Source organism: Rhinolophus hipposideros (genome assembly GCF_964194185.1).
Source record: "Rhinolophus hipposideros genome assembly, chromosome: 18".
NCBI lineage: Eukaryota > Metazoa > Chordata > Mammalia > Chiroptera > Rhinolophidae > Rhinolophus > Rhinolophus hipposideros.
The window spans coordinates 57786072-57806618 of NC_138064.1; the positions used below are offsets into that span (position 1 = coordinate 57786072).

A 20547-nucleotide genomic window follows, 5' to 3' on the forward strand; every position below is an offset into this window, starting at 1 on the left:
AATTCCTATGTAAGAATGAGTGATTTGGACAAAATGGGCATTTGGAGAAAAAAAATCAAATTACAACTTGACATCATACAATTAACCCACCAAAATTAAAACTGGAAAAATATAATTAAGCATTTAACTGACTTTTAGATAGAGAGAAATAATTGAGAAATTTGAATATATAGGAATATTAAAATATTCTGTGTATTAGAAAACAAAGCAAACAAAATTCTAAACAAAATTCTAAAGCAATTTGAATGCAGATGAGTAACTAAATACATTTACAAAAAAATAAGAAACCATTAAAATCTCAACAACAGAAAAGGGAATGGATAAAGTGGACAATATTCCAATGAAGAAATTGACTAATGAATATGTAAGAAAATGTTTGGCTTCCCTTGTAAATTATAACTTATCATTATTTACCATTCAACATTTCTAATTCTTTCAAATCCTCAGAAAAGGGTTCACTGCCTTACAGTAAGATGATAAATCGATACAACTCTTGGGAAGGTTGTTTGTTAATATGGATCAATAAGCATAATATTTTTCTAACTTTTCACCACAAAATTAACTGAAGTTTAGGAATTTATACTAAAAATCAGGTTATATTGAAAATTAATAAAAAATATAAGGAACCCATATAGACTTTGATTTATAAACTTCTAGGCATAGGGTTGAAATGTCTATTTAATATTTATTAGTTTATCTTATAGTTTTGTATTTACAATCTCATGGTATATAAACATGTTGATAAGTGTTGATTTTTCCTTTACATCTCGCTCTTAGTCACATTCTTTACTCATATGTATTTTGGGTATCACGTTTTGAGCATTACTTTTTGAGCCATCTAACACAGTTTTTCAAGGCACATCATGTTCAGTTCCGTCCAATTTGTGGACATAGAGCCCTTTTTGAGTCTGTGTGGGATGCTATCTTGGAAAATTTATTGCAAGCCACAGATACTGATTCACACTGTATTAAAAGAGTTGTTATTTACCTTTGTCCTGTAGGGAGGTGAGAGATATTTTTGATCTCCATAATGAAACCACCTCCCATATGAATTTTTATAGAGCTCTTTGTTTGCAATGACATCTAATACTTGAAATTATGAGCTCATACCTCCCAAAAATAATTTCTAAATCTGTATAAAATTTTCACTTCTGTCAGGTAACATCTGAATGTATCTAAAATGATCATTGACTGAGGTCATTTAAGGTGAAGATATCCTCACCAAAAATTACATTTTGTTCAAAAGAGAGTATTTTAAATATTGCTTTGTAGTACAAATGGTTTTGTAAAAAAAGAAAAAAATATTAATTTTCTCTTTTATGAGAGGTGATTTTAGGTTTAAAAAATAACTTCTGTCACATATTGGAACATATGCATTAATCAGACATGCTACAAAGATTTATGCAGAAGAGTGTTCATTAAAACATTATTTAAAAATAATTTAAAAAGTCAAATGTCCAATGATAGGAGTACTGAAACTAATTACCATGCATCCGTCAAACTGAATGCCATATACTTATTAAAATTCTGTGTTTAAAAAATATTCAGTAACTTAAGGAAATGCTCATAAAATAATAGGCAAAAAAAAATCTTATAAAAAAATTGTAGGTGCCGAGTTGGGGCAAATATGTATATATTTGTATATTTTCATAGGGAAATAAAACAACTGGAAAGAAATCACCAAAATATTTTAGTGATTGCCATTAGATTGTGATGTGAGATGATTTTGGTTCTTTTCTTCCTACTTTTTTATCCTTTTAGAGTTTTTTCTCAGTGAGACTGCTAATTCTTTAATCAAAAAGAACACTTATTCTAAAAATAAATAAAATGGCCTACATTAATTACTATTTATCCATCAAAGGTTCTATTTCTCTTATTTTTCATGTTAAATAAAGTGTTATGATTACTATTCTGTAAACACAGTGTAAAGTGTTTATCAGTGACTGGTATTGCTTCATTCAACTATTGAGCAAACAGATGTACATTGTCCCAGTCTTCCATCTAATTTTGAGTAGATAAAAAGCAGGGACAGAAATAAGCATAGTGACTGAGCCCTGTAGCATTTCCCTTACATTATTGGCTTCATTCTAGCTCATTCTCACAGTGTGCTTTCTTTCACTGGTCTTCTGCAGTCTTTTTTCGTGGACCACAACAGTCGAGCTACCACTTTCATTGACCCCCGAATCCCGCTTCAGAACGGTCGTCTTCCCAGTCATCTGACACATCGACAGCACCTCCAGAGGCTCCGAAGTTACAGTGCTGGAGAGGTAACACCATCCACTCCCATACCTACAGTGCATAGGTCCACAGGTTCTGCCTCTTCTTGCAGGGCCAGAACTATTTCTTAGTGGCCAGGATCTAGGGTTGCCTATTCCTCAAGGGGCCGAGCCATATCCATACTGCTCTGCAGCATGAATGGCGACTTGGAGGCACCCACTTAATTTCCTAGGCCCATTTTCAGATTGCTTTACTTCTGCCTTCTCGTTTCTCTCTTTTTTTTTAATTTATTGTGATGACAATTGTTAATGAAATTACATAATTTCAGGTGTACAACTCTGTATTACATCATCTATAAATCCCATTGTGTGTTCACCATCCAGAGTCAGTTCTCCTTCCATCATCATATATTTGATCCCCCTTACCCTCGTCTCCCTCCTCCCACCCCCCTTACTCTTATACAATCATCTCTACTGAAAATCTGTCCAGTATAAAGGAAATCAAAAGTGCAGTGTCAGGAAATTCTTACACTTATGGCCGGTGTTGTGCTTATTAAGGCCAACTGGTTACATGGGAATTCTTAAAAATGATGAAACTGCCATGTAGCATATGACTAGCTTTAAAGTCTGTCTCTCCATAGATCCTGGAGAAGACTTCTATAATGTAAACATGGACTAAAAACTGGGGAAATCAACCAGATACCAGAGAGTACTCTGTTCTCATCCTACCACGTGCTCTTCCCTGGTTTATATCTTTCTTCATTACCTGTGGTTACCTGCTGCTGAGCCATGAAAGGTTGCTACCTTTCTTAAACTCACTTTCATCGCCTTTCTGAATTAGTCTCTCTTTATCATATACCCTATGATATCCCTCCTTTCTCAAACCAAACTCAAAACACAGATCTTTTCTACTTCTAATCAGTTCCTGACAATATTATGAGCAAATCCCTTTTTATGTTCTGACTAACATTTTCCAAGTAGCTCTATCATTTTTTTCATAAAAACACCAGAATCTCAGGAGATGAAGGCACTAAGAACCATTTCTCATAAAATAACCCATGGAGCCAGGTTATTACAATGAGGTAAAAAAAAAATTTTAAAAGAAAAGAAAAATAATGGTATAGAAAAAAAGAAATAGGTATATTTGGCTGCCACAGAGAGCCATCCAGGGAAAACCACAGTGGATACCTCAGAAGAAACTGGGCAAATAACAATCCACTTCAAAGCCTCCAGATAGCAAATGTAAGTCTCAAGGAAAGAGCCTGTTGTTGGTGTATCAGCACCTGTTTTAATGAACGCCTAGTGTACAAAAACAAACAAACAAAAAAATCCTTTGCTACTTTTTCAGGGGAATAATCTATATACTCTAAGAGACACAACTATTACCAACCAAGGATGTTCATGGTTTAATGCTAATGCGATAAAATAAATATTTGTTTCACGGGGTCATCTTAGGTGTCATTGTTTTAGGATATTACTGAAAGCATGTTATTCACATTTCTGCATGTACATAAAATGTGTCTGTGACCATGCAGAGAGGTCACACATCTGCAAGTGTTATGTGGGTGTCAAGACCCTCCAGATACCACACATTCAGCAGCAGTCAGGTTCACAGACTATAGAAAGCAGTGCCCCAACTCAACACACATCATCCCCTCTCTGGTGGCACTTTTATAATATTTCTGAAAGTACAAGACATGTTGTCTTGAGATAATAGTATACAAATTCAAAATTCTGCATCAACTTGCGGTATGTCATTTCAATTTATTTAAAATGTCCAAGCTCTTTAATGTTTTAAGGCATTTTTCTGTATTAATATAGGGTAATTACATACTCGTATGATAAAAAGGTACTGAGTACTGCAGACAGATTCACTGTCTGAATGCAGAGGGAGGATTGAGAAAGGTCTGTAGACCGGTAATGAATAATCGTTCAGTGTGACCAGAATAGTAAATTTCCACTTGGTTTTTGTCTTGGTTTTTAGAAAGCTTTGAAACCATATGGAAGTGTTGGAATTTTGTTGAGTTTGGAACTATTAAATGAATTTGAGAGGAATAATATGATTTTTGTGTAAAAATGGGCTGTAGAGACCAATGCAGGGATCAGTTCTCAACCAAAGAAGACTATTGACATTTTGGGAGGGCAGTTCTCTGATGTGTGGAATTGAATTGTCCCATGCTATTGCAGGGCTTTTTTTCCTGGTTCTAGCCATTAAATGTCAGGTGTGACTGTATCTCATCAGTCACTATGACAACCAAGACAGAGCAAGAGAAAACAACCCTAAGTATTTCAAAACACTCCTAGGTAGTAATACAATTCCAGTTAAGAATCGTAGTTTACATTCAAGTAAACTGAAATACCAAAAACTCAAGTTACACAGGGAGTTCAGGACCACAGCTCAGATTTCTTAAGCCCCAGTCCAGTGTAAATTAGTATTTTAAAAAATAGACATTGAAAAGGAAGTATTTGGCAAAGAGGGATTTGAGAGAAAGGCCTATTGGAGACCACTGCCACAGACCAGGTGTAAGGTGATGAGGCCTCCAGGCAAAAAGACAGAGAACAAAGGATACCCTATGGGAAGACATCTCAGGGAAGTTGAGAGGTATAGAGTGAGAGGCAACTGGAGTTCAGTCAGCAGATGGGAGTCCCAGTTCTGGTTTCTCCACAAATGAGTATCATTGTGCTTTCCTTTACTTTCTGAGGCCTCTGTTTTCTTGTCTGCAAATGGAGATAATGGAATTAGATGGCCATAAAAGTCTGTTCCAACTCTGTGATTCTCAGAATCAGTGAGTCTTGAGTCACAGTCCCATTAATAACACGTAGGTAGGATGAGCAAGAAAGCTAGGTGGTGAGGATGGCAGGTTTGTCTTTAAATGAGTTGATAATAAGTATGAAAACAACAGGGTATCCAATTAGAAATGACAGTTAAGCAATGGAAATATGAGACTCCAGAATAATAAATGAATTGTTTCCACAATCCATGATTTTTCGTATCATATATAATGAGCAATGGGTAATTTTACTATAGGTGTTTCTTAGGCCACAACTTTAGGAATCAATATTTTCTGTTCACCTTCATGAGCCATTCTCTTGACTGTTGCTCAGTGATTTTTTTTTTTTTAATCAATTGCATGTAGGACAAAATTAAAATCATTTTTTATATTCAGGATCACAAATGGTAAAAATTTCTCTCTAAACCCAAATGGTAAGTTGTTAATAGAGACACTGTTAAACATTTTTTGGATTAGATTTTTCCTCACCTGAAATTTTTCATGTAGTTTCCTGAAAGCAGTTATCAAGAATATAGGATTTTATGCATAAAGACAACATTATTTGATGCACTAAAATGAATTTTAATACAGTGGCATATCTGTCTGCAATATATAAGATCTGACAATTAAGTTCACGAACTCATCCTAAAAAAGTGCTACATACTTCATTGATGAATATCACTAACAGTCACCTTCAAAGTACTCCCCTTGGGAAGCTATACACTGACACCAGTGCCTAATCCACCCTTCAAAGCAATTTTGAAACTTTTTTTATGGAATGGCCACCAGAACTGTCGTCGTATTACACTTGATGTCCTGAATATCATCAAAATGTCTCCTTTTCAATAGTTCCTTTATCTTCTGGTAAAGAAAGAAATCACTGGGGGCTGGATCAGGTGAGTAGGGAGGGTGTTCCAATACAGTTATTTGTTTACTGGCTGAAAACTCACAGACAGTGCCATGTAAGCTGATGCATTGTCATGATGCTAGAGCCATGAATTGTTGGCGAAAGTTCACACAGCCTTTTCAGCACTTCCAAATAGTAAACTTGGTTAACTGTTTGTCCAGTTGGTACCAGTGTATAATGAATAATCCCTTTGATATAAAAACAGGTTAGCAACATTGTTGCAACAAGTTCGCGAACTTAATTGTCAGACCTCGTATTTAGTAACCAACAAAACAGGCCTTATTGCTTCCCATAATGTCCAAATGGAATTGAATATAGAAATATGGAAACAGCATAAAGGGCTATAAATATGGATCCCATCTCTCTACCAGTAGGAAAACCACTGAATGTCAATTTTGCCTTCAATTAGCAATATAAACACTAATTAGGAAGGATAACAGAATACATAATTTTCATTTATTTTACCACCTTGGTCAAGTTACAAAATCATTAGTCACAGAAAATTCTGGAAGAAAACAAACAAAAAAGCTTAATAGTAATTGTCTCAGGAAAGGGCAAGAATCTGGCAGGGAAGAGAAACTGACTCTTCACTTTGAAAGCAGAAGTCACTCTTCGTGATTCTTTGTGAGTGAGCTTCTTTGATGACAAGTCATTTCATTGGAGAGAGGATCCAAGCTGACGGAGTAGATAAACTCTGTGCTTGCCTCAGGCAGTGACCACATTAAAATTACAACTAAATTATGGAAAAATCAACCTGAAAAACCATCTGAAGCTAGCTGAACAGAAGGTTTATACCTAAGGATATAAAGACGCAGCCACTGATAGGAGGAACAGAGATGTGGAAAAAGCCAGCCCCAAACCTGTATGTCATGGCTGAGAATCAGGAGGGTTATCTCTACCACGGAGGTCCCCCATCCCATGGAGGAGTGAGGGACCCCAGCCCCACATCAAGGTTCCCCAGCCCGGACCACTAGTGCTGGAAAAATGAGCCCTCATGACATCTGGCAGTGAAAAACAAAGGGAATTCTGACTATCTGGGTTGGACAGAAGACTGAGGGAAACACAGATGTCCTCTTAAAGGGCCCAGGTACAGACTCAGTCGTTTGTAGGCTTTCACCGTGGGCTCCAGTGGAGGGACAGTGACTCAGACAGCATCAGAAACATACAGGGAATGACTGAGTTGTCAAGGCAAGAACTGGAGGTACAGTCATCTTTTTCCCTGTGTAGAATTCCCTCCTGTGCAGCTGGCAGGTGGGTACCAGCTTTTCTGTGTTGAACCCTCCCCTACACAGCCAAATCTGGATCTAAATTGACCTGATGAGCTCTGCTGTCTCCATCCTGCTGACTCCCTGGGACCCCACCCAACTCACTCAATGCTGAAAGTAATGTCTTCTTGAGCAGTCGGCCCCACCCACATTGCACTCTTTCTTGGACAACTTCCAGGGATCCACAGGTCACAGGTGGACGATGGCTGGCCTCATTGTGCTCTGATAATTTTGCTAAATAGCTCCAGGTTCAGCACTGGCACCAAATCACCATCTAACCAAGTAAACACCCCTTGTCACACCCTGCTGAGTACCTGAGACCCCAGCTCACATGCCACATGAGGCTTTATCACTGGCTGAGCCTTACAGAACCCAACAGGCAGAAACAGGCATTGGGGTGTCCTGGGCTTTTGGCAGAGTTACCCAAGACCTGGTATTTGTGATAAACAGATTTACCAGACAGAAAATCTACAAGGAAATAGTGGCCTTAAGTGACACACTAGATCTAGTGGATTTAATTGATATTTTAGAGCATTTTACCCCAAAGCTGCAAAATATGCATTATTTTCAAGTGCACATGGAATATTTTTCAAGATAGACCACATGTTAGGCCACAACACAAGTCTCAGTAAATTTAAAAAGATTGAAATTATATCAAGCATTTTCTCGGACCACAATGGTATGAATTAGTAATCAGAAACTCCCAACAAATAAAAGCCTTAGACCAGACATCTTCATGGGTGGATTATGCCAAACCTTTCAAGAATTAATGCTGATCCTTCTCAAACTATTCCAAAAAATTCAAGAAAAAGGAAAGCTCCCAAGCTCATTTTATGAGACCAACATTACCCTGATGCCAGACAAAGACATTGCAAAAAAAAAAAAAAAGAAAAGAAGAAGAAGAAAAGAAAATTGTAGGCCAATATCCCTGATGAACATAGATGCAAAAATCCACTACAAAATATTAGCAAATCTAATTGAGCAATACATTAAAAAGATCATACATCATGATCAAGTGGGATTTATTCCTGGGATGCAAGGTTGGTTCAATGTCCACAAATCAATTAATGTGATACACCACATAAACAAAATGAAAGATAAAAATTATATAATCAGGACTGGAAAAAAATGGCGGCGTGAGGTGAGCCTCTGTAACGCTCCCCTGGAATTTACAACGAATCGGACAACAATAACTCCACAAAGGACTCCTTGCACAGCAGACAGGCAAGACGAAGAGGCCGACTACTGAATTCACCTCCAGGTGGGTGAATCGCGCGAGCGGGGGAGGAGGGAGAGGAGAAGTGCGGAGACGGAGCCACGCGGGCGCAGGACACAGACCTAGCTCAGTGCTCCGAGCCCGCTGCTCACGGATCTTCTGCAGCTGCAGGAGAGGGAAGGACTTGGACTGCTAGGGCTCCGCTTACGGCCCACAGGGCTGAGGGGCAGCATACAAAACCGCTGAACCCAACGCTCGCTCACGGCAGACCTCGGAGCAAAGACTGAGGGAAGAGGACTGAGGGAAAGTGGTTTAAGCCCTCACTGCCGAGTGGAGAACGGAAGCCTTAGGCACGGAGACTAGCCGCCCCTCCCTACCCTCCCAGAGCTCTCCCCGCCCCCACCTGCCCGGTGCTAGAAGCAATAAAGTAGCAGTGTCGGATCAAAGGACAGAATATTTGCTGCTCTGAGAACTGTGGACCGCAGACACAGATTCACAGCTCAACTAGTTCCGACAAAGGGGAGGGAGCTGTGGAAGCAGGACTGGCTGTGGTGGTGGTCGCCGCCATTGCTCTGGGCCACCTCTCACAACTCACCCCGCCCCTAGCCCCACCTATCTGGGCGGATCCCTGCAGGAGTAAACAGAACTGCTGAAACAAACGGGCTCTGAATCTGGTGCAGAAAGAGCTTTGGAACTCCAAAAGCTCTTCGCATACCTATCAACCTGTTGCAGAAGACACTCCTGTAGATGTCTAGGAAGAGAAATAGTAAATCAGTGATTGCCATGAATAACCAAGGCAACAAGATAGCTCAGAAAGAAAGTGAAAAGTCTCCAGAAAAGGAACTTAGAGATATGGACCTTTGTGATTTAAATGACAGAGAATTCAAGATCGCAATTCTGAAAAAACTGAACGAGATGCAAGAAAACACAGAAAGGCAGTTCAATGAACTCAGAAACACAATCAAAGAACACCATGAGCATTTACAAAAGAGATTGAAATCTTGAAAAAGAACCAAATAGAATTTCTGGGGATTAAGAACTCAATAGAAGAAATTAACAATAAAATATCCAGCTTAGGTAGTAGAGTTGACCAGATGGAGGAAAGAATCAGTGACATCGAAGATAGGAACCTGGAATTTACACAGAGGGAAGAAGAAAGAGACTTGAGACTTAAAAGAAATGAAAGAACTCTACAAGAACTTTCTGACTCCATCAGAAAGAGCAATATACGAATAATGAGCATACCGGAAGGAGAAGAAAGAGGGAAGGGAACAGAGAATATATTCAAACAAATCGTCGATGAGAACTTCCCAAACTTGTGGACAGAACTGGATCCTTGAATCCAAGAAGGAAATAGAACACCTAATTACCTCAATCCCAACAGGCCTTCACCAAGGCACATTGTATTGAAGCTGTCTAAAATCAATGACAAAGAAAGAATCCTCAAGGCAGCCAGGGAAAAGAAGACGGTAACTTACAAAGGAAAGCCCATTAGATTATCATCAGATTTTTCAGCAGAAACTCTACAAGCTAGGAGGGAATGGAACCAAGTATTCAAACTATTGAAAGAGAGAAATCATGAACCAAGAATAATATATCCAGCAAAGATCTCCTTTAGATATGAAGGAGGAATAAAGACCTTTCCAGACATCCAGAAGCTGAGGGAATTTTCTAATACACGACCTGCACTACAAGAAATACTAAGGAGGCTATTAGACCACCATCAACAGGGACAACTTGTGGCAACCGAAACATAAAAAGGGGGAGCGTAAAGGCCTGAACTGGAATATGGGAATAGAGAAAGTAAGCGTACTGAAGAAACTGGAATACTCTAAATATCAAACTTTCTTTTACATAAACTCAAGGGTAACCACTCAAAAAACATCCAAATCTGAAATATATACTGTAATAAAAGAAGAAACAGAGGGAAACATCATAGAATACCACCACACAGAAATAACAGACAACAACAAAAAGGCAAAGAAACAATAAAGACACAGCCTTACCAGAAAACTAAAGACAGAATGACAGGAAATCCTCACATATCAATAATCACCCTAAATGTAAATGGACTGAACTCACCAATAAAGAGACACAGAGTAGCAGATTGGATCAAAAAACTAAACCCAACCATATGCTGCCTACAAGAGACACATCTCAGCTACAAGGACAAGCATAGACTCAAAGTGAAAGGGTGGAAATTGACACTCCAAGCAAATGGTACCCAGAGAAAATCAGGTGTAGCCATAATGATTTCCGATGAAACAGACTTCAGGGTGAAAAAGATAACAAGAGACAAAGATGGACATTTCATAATGGTAAAGGGGAATATACAACAAGAAGACATAACAGTCATCAATATTTATGCCCCCAATCAGGGAGCACCGAAATATACCAAGCAACTACTAACAGAACTAAAGGGAGAAATTGACCAAAACACAATTATACTAGGGGACTTAAATACATCATTGACAGCTATGGATAGATCATCCAAACAGAAGATAAATAACGAAATCGCAGCCCTAAATGACACATTAGATGAATTGGACATAATTGACATATATAGAGCACTTCATCCTAAAACATCAGACTATACATTCTTTTCTAGTGTACATGGAACATTCTCAAGGATAGACCATATATTGGGACACAAAATCAGCCTCAGCAAATTTAAGAAGATTGAAATCATTCCAAGCATATTCTCTGATCACAAAGCTTTGAAATTGGATATCAACTGCAAAAAGAAAGCAGGAAAAAACACAAATACTTGGAGATTAAACAACATACTTTTAAAGAACGACTGGGTCAAAGAAGAAATTAGAGGAGAACTCAAAAGATACATAGAAACAAATGACAATGAAAATACATCCTACCAAAATTTTTGGGATGCCGCGAAAGCAGTTTTAAGAGGGAAATTTATATCATTACAGGCCTATCTCAAGAAACAAGAAAAATCCCAAATAAATAACCTCATGTTACACCTTAAAAAACTAGAAAAAGAAGAACAAGAGAAACCCAAGGTCAGCAGAAGAAAGGAAATAACAAAAATCAGAGCAGAACTAAATGAAATAGAGAACAGAAAGACAATAGAAAAAATTAATGTGACAAAAAGCTGGTTCTTTGAAAAGATTAACAAAATCAACAAACCCTTGGCTAGACTCACTAAGAGAAAAAGAGAGAAGACATTAATTAACAAAATCAGAAATGAAAAAGGGGAATTTATCACGGACACCACAGAAATACAAAGGATTATCCAAGAATACTATGAAGGACTATATGCCACCAAATTTAATAACTTAGAAGAAATGGACAAGTTCTTAGAAACATATAGCCTTCCAAGGCTGAATCATGAAGAACTGGAAAATCTTAACAGGCCGATCACCAGTAATGAAATTGAATCAGTCATCAAAAACCTTCCCAAAATCAAAAGTCCTGGACCAGATGGCTTCACCAGTGAATTCTACCAAACCTTCAAAGAGGATCTAATACCAATCCTGCTCAAACTCTTCCAAAAAATTGAAGAAGAGTCAGTACTCCCTAACTCATTTTATGAGGCCAACATTACCCTGATACCCAAACCTGGTAAGGACAACACAAAAAAAGAAAACTACAGACCTATATATCTGATGAATACAGATGCTAAAATCCTAAACAAAATTCTAGCAAATCGAATACAACAATGCATTAAAAAGATTATTCATCACGACCAAGTGGGGCTCATCCCCGGGGCACAAGGATGGTTCAACATTCGCAAATCCATCAATGTGATACATCACATAAACAAAATAAAGGACAAAAATCATATGATTCTATCAATTGATGCAGAAAAAGCATTTGATAAGATACAACATCCATGTATGATTAAAACACTTACTAAAATTGGTATAGAAGGAAACTACCTCAACATAATAAAGGCCATATACGACAAGCCCTCAGCTAATCTCATAATTAATGGTGAAAACCTGAAGCCCTTTGCTCTACGTTCAGGAACACGACAAGGTTGTCCCCTATCACCTCTGCTTTTCAACATAGTGTTGGAAGTCCTCGCCAGAGCTATCAGGCAAGAGAAAGAAATAAAAGGCATCCAAATTGGGAATGAAGAAGTTAAATTGTCACTCTTTGCAGATGACATGATGCTATATATAGAAAACCCTAAAGACTCCACCAAAAAGCTATTAGAAACAATCAATGAATACAGTAAAGTTGCTGGCTACAAAATCAACGTACAAAAGTCCATTGCTTTCTTATATACCAACAATGAAATCTCAGAAAAAGAGATAGAAAAAACAATTCTTTTTGCAATTGCAGCAAAAAGAATAAAATACCTAGGAATAAACTTAACCAAGGATGTGAAGGATTTATATGCTGAAAACTATAAGACATTTTTGAAAGAAATTGAAGAAGACACAAAGAAATGGAAAGAATTTCCGTGCTCATGGATTGGAAGAATCAACATAGTTAAAATGGCCATATTACCCAAAGCAATATACAGATTTAATGCAATCCCCATTAAAATCCCAATGGCATTTTTTAAAGAAATAGAACAAAAAATCATCAGATTTGTTTGGAACCACAAAAGAACCCGAATAGCCAAAGCAATATTAAAAAAAAAGAACAATACTGGAGGTATCACACTCCCTGATTTTTCCTTGTACTACAGGGCTACAATAATCAAAACAGCATGGTATTGGCGGAAAAACAGACACATAGACCAATGGAATAGAATTGAGAACCCAGAAATAAAACCACATAAATATGGACAGATAATTTTTGACAAAGAAGCTAAAAACATACAATGGAGGAAAGACAGCCTCTTCAATAAATGGTGCTGGCAGAATTGGATAGCTACGTGCAAAAGAATGAAAGTGCACTGCTATCTGTCACCATGTACCAAAATTAATTCAAAATGGATCAAGGACTTAAGCATAAGACCTGACACAGTAAACTGCATTGAAGAAAACATAGGTACTAAACTTATGGACCTTGGGTTCAAAGAGCATTTTATGAATTTGACTCCAAAGGCAATGGAAGTAAAAACTAAAATAAACAAATGGGATTATATGAAACTGAAAAGCTTCTGCACAGCAAAAGAAACTATTGACAAAATAATGAGGCAACCAACTGAATGGGAGAAGATTTTCGCAAACAGTTCCTCTGATAAGGGGCTAATATCCAAAATATACAAGGAACTCATGAAACTCAACAACAAAAAAACAAACAACCCAATTGAAAAATGGACAGAGGACCTGAAGAGACATTTCTCCAAAGAGGATATACAAATGGCAAATAGACATATGAAAAAATGCTCAACATCGCTAATCATCAGAGAAATGCAAATGAAAACCACAATGAGATATCACCTCACCCCAGTCAGAATGGCTTTCATCAACAAAACAAATAGTAACAAGTGTTGGAGAGGCTGTGGAGAAAAAGGAACCCTCATACACTGTTGGTGGGAATGCAGACTGGTGCAGCCGTTATGGAAGGCAGTGTGGAGGTTCCTCAAAAAATTATAAATAGAATTACCATATGACCCAGCAATCCCTTCCTGAGTATCTACCCAAAAAATCTGAAAACATTAACACATAAAGACACGTGTGCTCCAATGTTCATTGCAGCTTTGTTTATGGTGGCCAAGACTTGGAAACAACCAAAATGTCCTTTGATAGATGAATGCATAAAGAAGTTGTGGTATATATGCACAATAGATTACTATTCGGCGGTAAGAAAAGATGATATAGGAACATTTGTGACAACATGGATGGATCTTGAGAGTATAATGAAATAAGTCAGACAGAAAAAGCAGAGATCTCTATGATTTCACTCATATGTGCTATATAAACCAAAAACAACAAGAGAACAAAACAAATGAGAAACAAAAACTCATAGACACAGACAATAATTTAGTGGTTACCAACGGGGGTGGGGGGTTGGTGATTAGGGTAAGGGGTATCAAGTATATGGTGATGGAAGGAGAACTGACTCTGGGTGGTGAACTCACAATGGGATTTATAGATCATGTAATACAGAATTGTACACCTGAAATCTATGTAATTTCACTAACAACTGTTACGCCAATAAATTAAAAAAAAAAAAAAAAAAAGAAATTACGAATAGAATTACCATATGACCCAGCAATCGCTCTCCTGGGTATCTACCCCAAAAATATAAAAGCATTTCTCTATAGAGACACGTGTACGCCAATGTTCATTGCAGCTTTGTTTACGGTGGCCAAGACATGGAAACAACCAAAATGTCCTTCGATAGATGAATGGATAAAGAAGTTGTGGTACATATACACAATGGAATACTATTCGGCATTAAGGAAAGATGATATAGGTGCATTTGTGACAACATGGATGGATCTCGAGAGAATAATGCTATGTGAAATAAGTCAGACAGAAAAAGCAGAGAACCCTATGATTTCACTGATATGTGGTATATAAACCAAAAAGAACAAGACAAACTAATGAGAAACAAAAACTCATAGACACAGACAATAATTTGGTGGTTACCAGAGGGTAAGGGGTGGGGGGTGGGTGATGAGGGTAAAGGGGATCAAATATATGGTGATGGAAGGAGAACTGACTCTGGGTGGTGAACACGCATGGGATTTATAGACAATGTAATACAGAATTGTACACCTGAAATCTATGTAAATTTACTAACAATTGTCACCCCAATAAAATTAATTAAAAAAAATTATATAATCATATGAATAGAAGCAGAAAAAGCATTTGACAAAATCTAGCATCCTCTTATGATAAAAACTCTCAGCAATGTGGTAATAGAGGGAATATATGTCAGCATAATAAAGGCCACATGTGACAAACCGACAGCTAACATCATAGCAATGGGAAAAAACTAAAAGTGTTCTTCTTAAGATCAGGAATAAAACAAGGATGTCCACTTTCACCACTTTTATTCAAAATAATATTCGAAGTTCTAGCCACAGTAGTCAGACAAGAGAAAGAAAGAAAAGGCATCCAAACTGGAAAAAAAGTAAAGCTGTCATTATTTGCAGATGACATAATCCTATATAGAGAAAACCTGAACAATTCCACAAAAAGAAAAAATAAACTTTAGAACTGATAAATGAATTCAATGTAGTAGTAGGATAAAAAATTAATATTCAGAAATTGGTTGTCTTTCTATACAACAATAATAAACTCTCATAAAGAGAAATTAAGAAAACAATCCTATTTACAATTGCATCAAAAAACATAAAATACCTAGACATAAATTTAACCAATGAGGTAAAAGATCTGTACTTGTAAAATTATATGACACTGAAGAAAGAAATTAAAGAAGTTACAAATAAATGGAAGCATATACCATGTTCATGTATAGAAAGAATTAACATCATTAAAATGTCCAAACTACCCAAAGGAATCTACAGATTCAATGCAATGCCTATCAAAATACCAATTGGCATTTTTCACAAAACTAGAACAAATAGTCCTAAAATTTATATGGAACTACATAAGATCCCAAATAGCCAAAGCAATCTTGAAAAAAAAGAAAAATTGGAGGTATCACACTACCTGATATCAAACTATACTACAAGTACGTAGTAATCAAAACAGCGTGGTATTGGCATAAGCCCAGACATGTAGATCAATGGAACAGAATAGAGAGCCCAGAAAAAAACCCATGCTTATAGCGTCATTTAATCTATGACAAAGGAGGCAAGAACATACAGTTGGGTAAAGACAGTTTACTCAATAAATGGTGTTGAGAAAAGTGGACACATACATGCAAAAAAAAAATGAAACTGGACCACTTTCTTACACCATATACAAGAATAAACTCAAAGTTGATTAGAGACTAGATGTAAGACCCAAAAACCATAAGAAACCTGTAAGAAACCTGTAAGAAAACATAGGTAGTAAACTCTCTGACATTGCTCTTAGTGATACTTTGATCTATCTCTTTGGACAAGAGAAAGAAAAAAAAATGGAAATACATCAAACTAAAATTTTTGCACAGCAAAGAAACCACCAAGAAAACAAAAACACAGCCTACTGAATGGGAGAAGATATTCATCAATGATACATCTGATAAGGGGTTAATATCTAAAATTTATAAAGAACTCATACAACTCAACCTAAAAATCAAACAATACCATTAAAAATCGACAGAAACACTGAATAGACATTTCTCCAAAGAGGACATATACATGGCCAATAAACATGAAAAATGCTCAACATCACTAAACATCCGAGAAATGCAAATTAAAACCACAACCAGATATCACCTCATACCTGTTCAGAATGATTATCTTCAATAAATCAACAAACAACAAGTGTTGCTGAGAATGCAGAGAAAAGGGAACCCTCAGACACTGTTGGTGGGATTGCAAATTGGTACAGCTACTATGGAAAATGCTTTGGAGTTTCCTCAAAAAATTAAAAATAGAACTACATTATGACTGAGCAATTTCACTTCTGGGTATTTATCTAAAGAAATCCAAAATACTAATTTGAAAAGATATATGTATTTACAATAGCCAAGACATGGAATCAACCCAAGTGCCCATCAATAGATGATTAGATAAAGAAGTGGTATATATATGAGATGGAATATTATTTGGTCATTAAAAAGAATAAAATCTTACCATTTGCAACAATATCAATGGATCTAGAGGGCATTTTGCTAAGTGAAATAAGTCAAATTGAGAAAGACAAATGCCATATGATCTCACTTATATATGAAATCTAAAGAACAGAATAAACAAACAAAACAGAAACAGACTCATAGATACAGAGAACAAAATGAAGGTTGCCAGAGGAGAGGGCAGTTGGGGATGGGGGTGGGCTGGGTGAATAAGGTGAACAGATTAAGAAATACAAATTGGTAGTTACAAAATAGTCACAGTGATGTAAAATACAGCATAGAAAATATAGTCTACAATGTTGCAAGAACTATGTATGGTGTCAAATGGGTACTAGACTAATCAGGGGGATCACAGCATAAATTATATAAATTTCCAACCACTATGTTGTACACCTGAACTAATATAAAATAATATTGAATGTCAAATGTAATTGAAAATATATATATATTTTTTAAGTCATTTTATTTATTGATGACACAGAGAAGTTGTCATTCAGAAAGCTTTCCTTTAAGGAGGGTAATTTCTGCACTGCTTTTTAAAATTTGTACTTCTCTTCTTGATCCCATGTAACTTATACTTGATTATAGGTTTGGTTAGAAGTTTGTAAAATTTAGATACTTACTAAAAAAAACCTTTTCAATTATTAACAGCATGTAATGAGTGTAGAAAACACAGACACAGGTGGAAAAGAAGTTAAAATCCCCTATCTAGAGTGTAACACTCATTTGGAGTATAACACTCTGGCACACACAGAAGTGAAAAAGTTGAATAATGTCATCTGTGGCTCTGTATCCCAATTTACCATTACAGTAGCTTATAGATAGTTTCCATGACATTAAAATTCTTCTATAATATTTATCATACGGAATTGCCCTAATGTAACTCAAGCCTTTCTTTGTATACTACATTTATTGCCCACTTTTTTACTATTATAAATATGGTGAACAAGTCAAACATAGATCTCTTGTCATTTTTTATTCAAGAAAAAGAACTTTTTTTTTAATTATCAGGTAACTAGTGTTTTAAGTAGAGCATTAGCTAATTATTAACCAAAATTCAGTCTGAAACTTGTAATTTTCAATCACAGCTTTAAAAAACCCTAGTTTACACTTCCAAATTGCAACACAGAAACTTGTTTATCAGTAACTGAAAACTATTTGCTGAACATATCTCTTTTGTTTTGTCTGGAGAGCTAAATGTTTGAAGTTTTCACATTTACACTGAATGATTAATGCTATCTCAATATCAAAAGGAAAAGAAGTATTAAAAGTAGTTTTTGCTTCACACTGTGTTTTACCCAGTCATGGAATAGTAGTCATAGTATGTTGGGGAAGAGATATTCACTAGGAGCTTTCCTGTCTGTCTTTTTCTCTGTTTCTCTCTCACAAACACACACGTGCTAAATTTAGTAAGATAAAAAGTGTTAAGTTCCAGGGAATTCAATGAGTTATGTAATTCTGTTTTTAAATCCATTCTTCTAGCTATTTTTGGTAAGAAAGCAAATCTTAGCATCACGTTTGGTAGGAAAGCAAGTCTTAGCATACAGATCCACTGCAAACACTTATTTACTGCAAACACTGTAAAAAAGTGTTGCTATCACTCAGTTGATATCAACATTCCTCAGGATGGGCCACTAAATGCTAGCCTAATCTTAGAATCTCAGAATATCCTCCAATCCTGCCTGAAATTGTCTCCATCCCAGTAAATTCCTGGACCCTAGTTGGAGAATGATGTTTCTATCTAACCCTCCCAACCTCCAGCTCTAATCCGTAGGCCATCCAGTACCACTTTGCAATCATCTCCTTTACCTTTGGCAGATGTTTCTATGGCTCAGTGACCCCTCAAGCCCTACCTCCGCCCTGTGTTTTTCCTTTATCTCACTCTTAGTCAGCCAACAGCATATTTGTCAGTCACTCATCTACCGTCAGAGTAACTGGCCTTCATTTGGTTTCTGAAGTTTTCAATCTGGCTTAGTTTTGCCAGTGAGCAGGTGACCCCAGGAAATAGGCACCGTTACCGTGTTTCCCCAAAAATAAGACCTAGCCAGACCATCAGCTCTAATGTGTCTTTTGGAGCAAAAATTATATATGTTGTATTATATTATATTATATTATATTATATTATATTATATTATATTATTATATTATATTTTATAAGACCCGGTCTTATATATATAATATAGGTTAAAATAAGACCCGGTCTTATATTAAGTTTTGCTCCAAAAAAAACCGCATTGGATCTGATGGTCCAGCTCTGTCTTATTTTTGGGGAAACACGGTATTTACTAAAGCATATCTCCAACACAAGAATTCCCTATGACGGCCAAGAACAGAAGTGAGCCTCTTCAAGTTACAAAGCCCTATTAATTCCGGGACTGCCCACTGACAATTAGACACTTTGGCTTGGGGTGTGACAGCAGACATTACCTGAGCTCAGTGCACAGTGAATCCTTCTTAGGGTCCACTGTCAGATCTGCTTCCCAATTTCTTTCTGTAACCCAGTACTTAGATAATCTTCAACTGAGTGGTCTTTGAGAATCCTTACAGCCTCTGAAATAACTTTTTCTTTTTTAAAGTTTATTGGGGTGACAATTGTTAGTAAAGTTACATAGATTTCAGGTGTACGTTTCTGTAATACATCATTTATAACATCTAAAATATTTTAAACACACACTTTTAGGCCGATGGACATAATTTCTTCCAAAGAAAAGAGCCATATCATTTCAGTCCCAGAAAGGCTTCAAATATTTAATAATTCATGGAGAAGAAAGAGAAATATAGAGACTCAATATTGCCTATATTAATAATTAGCAAACCTTTCTTTCATGACTTTGTATTATAACACTTTAATAGAGATGGACAGTGATGTTGCAAAACTACCAGCTTCTAAATCTTGATGTCGGGCTACACCAGATGAGCAGAGCTGAGTGCTGATGACATAACAGTGAGAAGTCCACCAAAGTGGCACAGAATCTATTCCACCCTTCAAGTAAGCCATGGCAAAAAGAAAGACCAAGAAAGAAAAGGATGGATTGGTATCTCTACTACTTCCAGGAGAGCAGTTCAAATTTGGCCTCATACAGCCAGTGAGCTGGTAGCACATCTCTGCATGCAAAGGACATTACTTCTGTCTGTGTGGAAGTAGCACCCAAAGGAAAACCAGCATTACCATGTCTTTAATTAGCAAGCACTAAGTAATCTGTTCTCCTTTGTCATCTGAAATATCATAATATCATACATGGCCTAGTTTTAGGTCACCACTTTGGGACTGACTTGAAACTTCTGGACTTTGTAGCGTAGGATGTCATCACCCCTTGAATTTTGAGTGAGTGAATTATATACAGGTGTGAGAGAGAGAAATTACTTTCTTTTTCAGTCTGGATATTTGCGCTCTTTACAACTATCTTGGAAAGCAATCTTCAAAATTGTTAAATACTTTTAAAGCCTACTTTGGCATACTTTGCCAAAAAATATAAAATAAGTCATACTCCACACCAAACTTTATATATCTGGTGAATGTGCTCCAATGTAGAAAATTTATAGTGCCTCAGTTTAA

General features: G+C 36.6%; 1 protein-coding gene across 6 annotated transcripts in view; it reads left to right on the forward strand.

Moving 5' to 3' along the window:
- Window positions 1-20547, forward strand: part of HECW1 (HECT, C2 and WW domain containing E3 ubiquitin protein ligase 1) — a 601837-nt gene that overhangs the window by 494262 nt on the left and 87028 nt on the right. For all 6 annotated transcript variants that reach the window (XM_081079639.1, XM_081079636.1, XM_081079638.1 and 3 more), the window contains one exon: window positions 2133-2267. In XM_081079639.1, the coding sequence (XP_080935765.1) occupies window positions 2133-2267 (135 nt within the window). The remainder of the gene's footprint in view (window positions 1-2132; window positions 2268-20547) is intronic.